This window comes from Rhinopithecus bieti, unplaced genomic scaffold (genome assembly GCF_001698545.2).
Source record: "Rhinopithecus bieti isolate Rb0 unplaced genomic scaffold, ASM169854v2 scaffold_1017, whole genome shotgun sequence".
In the NCBI taxonomy this organism is placed as follows: Eukaryota; Metazoa; Chordata; class Mammalia; order Primates; family Cercopithecidae; genus Rhinopithecus; species Rhinopithecus bieti.
In genome coordinates, this window is record NW_016803657.1 from 8,204,308 (window position 1) to 8,213,972 (window position 9,665).

Sequence of the window (9,665 nt, forward strand, 5' to 3'; positions counted from 1 at the left end):
CAGGATTCAGGGGCCATGTCCAGCCCCCACAATGGCCTTAGGATTTCCTCCAAGTAGAGTAGAAAAGGGAGGTGAGGAAGACGGCGGCTGGTGCAGGGAGCTGGTGTTTGCGCAGGTTGTTGAGATGTAGCCCCCCAGACCTTCTCTGTGCTGACTGGAAACCGCAAATGGCTCAGGCACAACGGTTTAACCATTTCTAGCAATGTCAGTGACGCTATGATAGACCATGAGATGAAAGGACAGATGGCCATCCTGGTGGCTATTGACAGATGAGAACACTGCAAGTGTGGTATCTTGGTGTGGGGTGCCCCATCCTATGTAGCTGCTGATGCCGGCGATCACAGATGCTGTCAAGCAGGAGACCACCCTGGCTGTGCACATGCTTCAAAGCATGGGTGTGGATGTGGTTTTGAGCACGGGGGACAACCGGAAGACAGCCAGAGCCATTGCCACCCAGGTTGGCATCAACAAAGTCTTTGCAATGGTGCTGCCTTCGCACAAGGTGGCTGAGGTCCAGGAGCTCCAGAACAAAGGGAAGAAAGTCACTATGGTGGGGGATGATGGGGTCAATGACTCCCCGGCCTTGGCCTAGGCAGACATGGGCGTTGCCACTGGCACCAGCACGGATGTGGCCATCGAGGCAGCCGACATCGTCCTCAACAGAAATGACTGGCCAGACGTGGTAGCTGGCATTCATCTTTCCAAGAGGACCGTCCGGAGTATACGCATCAGCCTGGTCTGGCACTGATTTATAAGCTGGCTGGGATACCCATCGCGATGTGGTGGCTGGCATTCATCTTTCCAAGAGGACCGTCCAGAGGATATGCATCAGCCTGGTCTGGCGCTGATTTACAAGCTGGCTGGGATACCCATCATGGCAGGTAGTTGGTTCCTCTCCTGAAGAAGTGAGCTTTCCGGATGAGTTGAAGATATGTGCGTGCACGGAAGATGACAGCTCACTGCAGGGCAAGGCATCATCCGTGTTGAAGGAGTGCCAGTGTTTGGGAAATGGACACAGAGCAGGTACATTTGATGGAGAGGTAAGAGGATCACTGTCTACGTGCCAGCACTGTTCTAAGTGCCCTGGATCTTCTGGGAATGAGGTTAGCATTTTTCAGTCGTACATGGGATGGTTGAGGATCATGCTAGGCAGAGGTGAGCCCTTTCCTGGAAGGAGTTAATCTAAAAACCATAATCTGTCTCATTTGGGAGGAGCTAAATAAATATATCTTCAATGAAGCAAAGGTCAATCGGAAAACTTATATTTTAGCTATAAAAATACCTACCAGAATTTACCATGGGGCATAATTTTAGTCAAGCACCCAAATTGATGATTTCAGACCACAGATACTGAAACACCAACAGGATAACGTGGCAGGTATCTCAGTTAGCTACTGCTGCGTAACAAATGACCCCAAGGCTTAGTGACTCAAGACCATGATTTGTTATTCTTTATCATTCTGTCAGCTGGGAGGTTCTTCTGCTGGCCTCATGCACAGGGCTACATTTAGCTAGGGTGCCAGCTTGTGGATGGCATAGCTGGGATGCTGGGTCACCTGAGCCTTTCTCCCCATGTGGTATTGTTTTAAAATACAGGTTTTAGTGCTGCCTTAGGATGTAAAGTGTAACGAGGGGGCCGGGGTGGGCCGCATGGGCCTGCGAGGCCTGTGGGTGCCTGCGTCCCCAGCTCCCCCCGCAGCTGGCTCCGCAGTGGTCCGCTCCACTTGCCAGGTGGGGATCCGGGTTCCAGATGGAATGCTGTGCGTTCTCCACCGTTTGTTGTGGCTGCGGTTACTGCAGCAACCGTCAGAGCAGCCTTGGCCCTGCCGAGGAGCCACGGGCTACCCCTCAGCGGTACCTGGGACTGATCCTGGAGTGCGGAGGAACCAGGGGCTACCCCTCAGCGGTACCTGGGACTGATCCTGGAGTGCGGAGGAACCAGGGGCTACCCCTCAGCGGTACCTGGGACTGATCCTGGAGTGCGGAGGAGCCAGGGGCTACCCCTCAGCGGTACCTGGGACTGATCCTGGAGTGCGGAGGAGCCAGGGGCTACCCCTCAGCGGTACCTGGGACTGATCCTGGAGTGCGGAGGAGCCAGGGGCTACCCCTCAGCGGTACCTGGGACTGATCCTGGAGTGCGGAGGAGCCAGGGGCTACCCCTCAGCGGTACCTGGGACTGATCCTGGAGTGCGGAGGAGCCAGGGGCTACCCCTCAGCGGTACCTGGGACTGATCCTGGAGTGCGGAGGAGCCAGGGGCTACCCCTCAGCGGTACCTGGGACTGATCCTGGAGTGCGGAGGAGCCAGGGGCTACCCCTCAGCGGTACCTGGGACTGATCCTGGAGTGCGGAGGAGCCAGGGGCTACCCCTCAGCGGTACCTGGGACTGATCCTGGAGTGCGGAGGAGCCAGGGGCTACCCCTCAGCGGTACCTGGGACTGATCCTGGAGTGCGGAGGAGCCAGGGGCTACCCCTCAGCGGTACCTGGGACTGATCCTGGAGTGCGGAGGAGCCAGGGGCTACCCCTCAGCGGTACCTGGGACTGATCCTGGAGTGCGGAGGAGCCAGGGGCTACCCCTCAGCGGTACCTGGGACTGATCCTGGAGTGCGGAGGAGCCAGGGGCTACCCCTCAGCGGTACCTGGGACTGATCCTGGAGTGCGGAGGCGCCAGGGGCTACCCCTCAGCGGTACCTGGGACTGATCCCGGAGTGCGGAGGAGCCAGGGGCTACCCCTCAGCGGTACCTGGGACTGATCCTGGAGTGCGGAGGCGCCAGGGGCTACCCCTCAGCGGTACTTGGGGCTAATCCTGGAGTATGGAGGAGCCAGGGGCTACCCCTCAGCCGTACCTGGGACTGATCCTGGAGTTGCCACACAGAGTTGTGGCAGCACTGACTGAAGATATGAGAACAGATTCTCATCCTTATGGTTTTCCATGGGAATTGGTGATACATGCAGCTGTTGTTGGATTTTTTGCTGTTCTCCTTTTTCTGTGGAGAACTTTTAGATCGGTTAGGAGACGGCTTTATGTGAGAAGAGAGAAAAAACTTGCTGTGGCGCTTTCTGGACTAATTGCAGAAAAATGTAAACTACTTGAAAAATTTAGCCTTGTTGAAAAAGAGTATGAAGACTATGAAGTAGAGTCATCTTTAGAGGATGCCAGCTTTGAGAAGGCGGCAGCAGAAGCACGAAGTTTGGAGGCAACCTGTGAAAAGCTGAACAGGGCAAATTCTGAGCTTGAGCATGAAATACTCTGTCTAGAAAAAGAGTTAAAAGAAGAGAAATCTAAACATTCTGAACGAGATGAATTGATGGCGGATATTTCCAAAAGCATACAGTCGCTGGAATATGAGTCAAAATCCCTCAAATCACAAGTAGCTGAAGCCAAAATGACCTTCACGACATGTCAAATGAACAAAGAACGACTGAAGATAGCAACAGAAGATGCTTTGAATGAAAATTCTCAACTTCAACAAAGCCAGAAACAGCTTTTGCAAGAAGCTGAAGTATGGAAAGAACAAGTGAGTGAACTTAATAAACAGAAAATAACATTTGAAGACTTCAAAGTACATGCAGAACAAGTTCTAAATGACAAAGCAAATCACATCAAGACTCTGACTGAACGCTTGCTAAAGATGAAAGATTGGGCTGGGAGGCTTGGAGAAGACAGAACGGATGATGATAACTTAGAAGTGAACAGTGAATCGGAAGATGGTGCTCACTCAGATGATCCTTCAAAAGGAGCTTTGAAGACGCTGATTCATGCTACTAAGTTAAATGCTTCTTTAAAAACCTTAGAAGGAGAAAGAAACCAAATTTATATTCAGTTATCTGAAGTTGATAAAACAAAGGAAGAGCTTACAGAGCATATTAAAAATCTTCAGACTGAACAAGCATCTTTGCAGTCAGAAAACACACATTTTGAAAGTGAGAATCAGAGGCTTCAACAGCATCTTAAAGTAATGACTGAATTATATCAAGAAAACGAAAAGAGCCTCTACAGGAAATTGACAGTAGAGGAAAATTACCGGTTAGAGAAAGAAGAGAAACTTTCTAAAGTAGACGAAATGATCAGCCATGCCACTAAAGAGCTGGAGACCTATAGACAGCGAGCCAAAGATCTTAAAGAATTTGAGAAAACTATTCATTTTTATCAAAGGAAGGCTATTTCTTATGAGGAAAAAGCACGTCATAATTGGTTGGCAGCTCGGGCTGCTGAAAGAAACTTCAACTATTTAAGGAAAGTAAATGCCCACAACAGACAAAAATTAGCTGAAACAGAGTATAAAATAAAGCTTCTAGAAGAGGATCCGTATGCACTTGATGTGCCAAATACGGCATTTGGCAGACAGCGTTCCCCATATGGTCCCTCACCATTGGGTCGGCCTTTACCTGAAACGAGAGCTTTTCTCTATCCTCCAACTCTGTGGGAGGGTCCACTGAGACCCTCACCTCTGCCTCCAGGGGAAGAAAGAAGAGGTTCAAGAGGCCCGGGGAATCCTCTGGACCATGAGATTGCCAATGAAAGAGGAGAATCAAGCTGTGAGAGGTTCACCCATCCTCACAGGGCTCCTTCTGACACTGGGCCCCTACCATCTCCGTGGGAACGGGACCGTAGGATGATGTTTCCTCCACCAGGACAATCACATCCTGGTTCAGCTCTTCCTCCCCGAAGGGAAGACAGATTTTATTCTAACTCTGCTGGACGCCCTGGACCAGCAGAACTCAGAAGTATGAATATGCCTTCTTTGGATAAAATGGATGGGTCAATGCCTTCAGAAATGGAATCCAGTAGAAATGATACCAAAGATGATCCTGGGAATTTAAATGTGCCTGATTCATCTCTGCCCACTGAAAAAGAAGCAACTGGCCCTGGCTTTATTCCTCCACCTCTTGCTCCAATCAGAGGTCCATTGTTTCCAGTGGATGTGAGGGGCCCGTTCATGAGAAGAGGACCTCCTTTCCCCCCACCTCCTCCAGGAACCAGGTTTGGGGCTTCTCGAGCTTATTTTCCACCAAGGTATTTCCCAGGTCCACGACATGCTCCATTTGCAATGAGAAACGTCTATCCACCGAGGGGCTTTCCTTCTCACCTTCCCCCAAGACCTGGATTTTTCCCTCCACCCCCACATTCTGAAGGTTGAAGTGAGTTCCCTTCAGGGCTGAGTCTGCCTTCAAATGAGCCTGCTACTGAACATCCAGAACCACAGCGAGAAACCTGACAATAGTTTTGCTCTCTTCAAAAGTCATTTTGACTGACCTCACTTTCAGTTTTAAGTAACTGCTGTTACTTAAGTGATTACACTTCTGCTCAAATTGAAACTTAATGGAATTATAATTCTCAGGATAGTATTTTGTAAATAAGGATGATTTAAATATGAATCTTATGAATAAATTGTTTTCATTTTATTTTATTCTAGATAGTGTAATTATTTTAATTTGACTAATCCACTATTACATAAAAATAGTGGGAGTTTTATATATGTAATCTTGCAGGTGGGGAGGCTTTAAATTCTAAAGGCCTTGTCTTTATGCCAAGAACTGTATTTACTGTGACTGTAGACAAATGTGTAAGTAACTTTATACTTAATTAAATAAATTTTAGTTGATTTAATAAATAAAAAAGAAAGAAAAGGGAGGTGAGAAGACACAGGCCAAGCACCCTGTGGACTTAGGTGCTGGGCGCATGGCGTGCTCATGCTCAGGGCTGGGGTCACTGTCTCATTCTTGTGCCTGGGGTTGAAGCACACAGCAAGGACAGACCCAGACACCAGGCATTGAGTCAGTTCATGGGAGGGGCCGACCGTGCCGAGCTCAGGCTGTGCTGAAGGTCCCCAGAGTCCCGGGCCCTTCTGTCCGCGGCCTCATCAGTGTGAGCTCTTGGCTTCCGTTCCCACACAAGCATAGATGCCGACAGCAGCGTTGTGTGGGATCCCGGAAAACGGGCCAAGCTTGCGGATCTGTAGGTGAAGACTCACCAAATTCTGAGTTGTTGCAGCTTAGAATAGAATGCAGACATCAGGATAATCTTTTGGATCTCTCAACAAGAAAGGGATTTTATAAGATGGCAAATACTATAAAATGTGTTAAAGAGCAGAGTAAAAAGGCTGAATAGAGAATAGGAGATTGAGATTAGAGAAGAACGGGGAATAGCAGTTATAGGAGGCTCCAGTCATATACAAATGCGAGCACGTGAGAAGCCGTCATAACTTGGTTCTTTTAATCACCGAGGGGAAGTGTTTTTTGTCCAATTTTCCTATCAAGTTTTCATACCACTTTTATAACCGAACAGCGTTTTCCAGTAATGGAAGGAAACATTTCCCACGCCATTCCCAGGCAGTGGCGTCTTGCGTGGTTAATCTTGAGTGGGGTGGCTTGGCTGGATCCCGGTTTTAGGCTGACGTTCTGCATGAATCCAGATGACCTCCTGGCTCCTGGCAGTCTGGCCTGCTAGGTGTGGATTGGGGGTGTTATTTCTTGGCCCGCGGAAGGATGTGATAATGCCGAGGTGTCTGCACGAGCGGAGGCAGAGGGCATGCTCCATAAACGGTCACTATGGTCATGAACACGATCAGGGGCTGGGGTTGCTGGCAGCATTAGCTGCATGGGTGTACTCCTTATCTGAGGTGCATCGTTTTTTTGTTAAGTTAAAATATATTGTCTTTGTATAAGTTTTCGAGGGCTGCCGTTAAGAACCACAGCCTGGGTGACCTAAACAGCAGGAGTTTGTTGTCTCCGTGGCCTGAATGTCTGACGTCCGAGATCAAGGTGCTTCAGGGCTGTGAGTTCTCTGAAGAAGCCAGGAAAAGGTGTGCTCCAGACCTCTCTCCGTAGCCTGCAGACGGCCGTCTTCCCCTCTGTGCCTGTCTGTCTCTACGTCCAGATTGCTCCTTCTTATGAGAACACCAGTCATATCGGTTTAGGGCCACCCTAATGATCAGTCTCTAACACAATCACCACTGTAGCAACCCTATTTTCAAGTAGAGTCACATTCCAAGATACTGGGGGTTAGGACACCAACATATCCTTTTTGGGGGCAGACACAGTTCAACCCATAACAGGTCAAAGACTTTGAAGATGCTTGCAGGAAAAGGTCCATCCAGTTCCCCACTGTAATATACATTTGGGATGAGGAAGGCAGCAGGCAAGAATGGAAAATGGTACTGGTTGGGAGGCTACTGCACCAGTCCATGCACAAGGTGATGACGGTGTCCATGAGGGCGTTAGAGGCGGAGGTATAGCAAGTGGCCTAAGTTAGGGTATATTTTGCAGGCAGGCAGAGCCCATGAGACTCGTGATGGGGTGTGAAGCAGCAACTCAAAGAGGACTCCAAGACTTTGTCCTGCATGTTTGGAAGGATGGAGTTGCTGCCTCCTGAAATGGGGAAGGGGAATGGGAATGTTTAGGAGGGAGAGCAGGCGTCCGTTTTCAGGCTCGTTTTGAGGGGCCAGACATGCACGTGAGGATTCCAGGACACACAGGGACAGGAGACACCCTTCCATCCAAGTCAGCCCCTCCTCTTCTCTACAAAGGCATATTCACAGGCAGTGGGTTGGGCAAGTTGGTGGCCAGAGTGGGAGCACGGGGGAGGAAACAGCTGGCAAGGGAGATGGAGTTCATGATGGCTGTCATCCAGGAAGCCTTAGAATTGTGCCTCAAGGAATGTGAGTCAAAGGCAGAGACATACAGAGAATGAGTTGGGCGGGACCAGAGGGAGAAGGAGGAGCGTGAGCTGGAATGGAAGGTGCCAGAGGCACCTGCCTGGGAGGCTGTGGCTCTGCGAGGAAGAAAGGCTGGCTGCATCTGCATGATTCTAGACCTCACCCCGGCTCTCCCCAGCCGTGCCCCTCGGGTGAACATGGAGCACCCTGCACCCAGCACACGCTCCTACCATCCATGCTCAGGCTTGCTGCTCAGGTGTCTATATGCACACCACTGGCTCCATTGGGATCTGGGATTGCCAAGCGGCTGGGTGAGCTGGTGGGTTTCCCTGGTGACTGGTTCATCTGGCACTGCTGTCTCCTCCATGTAGGCTTGCAGGTGTATCTTCCAAACCCCAACCAAGCATCAGGCCATAGCCAATCGACATGAGTAGCCAAGGGTCTAGCAAGCATCTGTGGGTTCCTCTCTCCATGCATGCTAGGTGCACCGCCACCAGCACCTGCAGAGCCCTGGAGGGCCCCTCACCGCAGCCTTGCAGGAGCCCCCACTCCCGGGGCTGTGTGGGCCTGTCTGTCTTTCAGAACGTGTGTGTTCCCAGCTGTGTGTCGTGGGCTGCTGCAGAGGACACAACCTGGGGCTTCAAGCAGGAGACTCATTGCCCGCAGCGCTGGAGCTAGAAGCTCAGAACCCAGGTGGTGGCAGAGCTTTCTCTCTCTCATCTTCTGGGGTACAATACACTGAGAGTTTCTGTCCCTCCAAATTACTGTGTTGAAGTCCTCCCCACTGACAAGGTGACGGCATTAGGAGGGGCCTTTGGGGGGGGCTGGTTTCTTGAGGGTGGAGCCTCCTGGGCAGGGTGAGTGCCCTTATGTAATGTCCTACAGGAGGCCCAGAGGGCTCCTCACCCTTCTACCATGTTAGGGCACTGCGGGAAGATGACACCAGGAAGCAGCCCTCGCCACACGTTGAACCTGTCCTGACCTTGGGCTGCCAGCCTCCACAACCGTGGGGGATAAGTGTCTGCTGCTGATCGGCCACAGAGTCTATTCTCAGAGCCGCCTGAGCAGACTGAGACGTGGTGGTCTCTGGCTCTTCGTGGCATTTCTGGCTTCTATGGAGACAGGCCCTGCAGTCTCTGCCCCCATCAGGACCTGGCTGTCCTCCCTCTGCGTGTCCTACAGTGCTCCCCTCTCGGGTCTGTCCTCTTATTATAAGGACACTCTCATATTGCACTAAGAGCCACCTACCTCACTGTGACCTCATCTTACATCTTTTTTTTTTTTTTTTTTTGAGACAGAGTCTTGCTCTGTCACCCAGGCTGATGTTCAGTGGCACAATCTCGGCTCACTGCAACCTCCACTTCCCGGGTTCAAGCGATCAATTCTCCTGCCTTAGCCTCCTGAGTAGCTGGGATCACAGGTGCCCACCACCATGCCTGGCTAATTTTTGGATTTTTAGTAGCGACAGGGTTTCACCATGTTGGCCAGGCTGGTCTCAAACTCCTGACCTCAGGTGATCCACCCACCTCGGCCTCGCAAAGTGCTGGGATTGCAGGTGTGAGCCACCATGCTGGACTTAATTTGCATCTTAAATGTAATTGCAATGACCATATTTACAAATAAGAACACATTGACGGGTCTCAGAGGCTAGGAATTCAGCCTATGAATGGTATGAAGAACAATTCATTCTACAGCAACAGGCAAGGTTTTCTGACCCCCTGGACTGGACAGACCTGCAGTCCTTGCCACCTCTGCCCTTCTCATTCCCGATGTCACACCGTCCACGGAGAAATCTCCCTGCGGGCCGCAAGCACCTATCATTTAAGAGTGTACAAATCAGAGGGAGTTCTATGTAGGGCATTGAAGTACTGGGCCTTGTTTCCAGGGGAAAGCCAGTGAAGACACGTTCTGAAACTTTCTGAGCACTTAGGATTTGCAGTCAAATGAGCGCCTCATAGTGTTTTCATGTAGAGAAGAGAAAACCAACCCTAAGAAAGTATTGATCTT

At 50.6% G+C, this 9,665-nt stretch overlaps 1 protein-coding gene and 1 pseudogene across 1 annotated transcript; both read left to right on the forward strand.

Annotated features, from left to right (window-relative positions):
- Nucleotides 1-328: 328 nt before the first annotated feature.
- On the forward strand, nucleotides 329-901 carry LOC108542418 (copper-transporting ATPase 2 pseudogene; annotated as a pseudogene).
- A 928-nt stretch (nucleotides 902-1,829) lies between these two features.
- On the forward strand, nucleotides 1,830-5,454 carry LOC108544113 (cTAGE family member 5-like). The gene has a single exon (XM_017895082.1). The coding sequence runs from the start codon at nucleotides 2,814-2,816 to the stop codon at nucleotides 5,139-5,141; it is 2,328 nt and encodes a 775-aa protein (XP_017750571.1). The 5' UTR covers nucleotides 1,830-2,813; the 3' UTR covers nucleotides 5,142-5,454.
- Nucleotides 5,455-9,665: the final 4,211 nt, after the last annotated feature.

Coding starts and splice junctions, on each gene's coding strand:
- LOC108544113 (XM_017895082.1), top strand. CDS start 2,814: ATGGAGGAGCCAGGGGCTACCCCTCAGCCGTACCTGGGACTGATCCTG.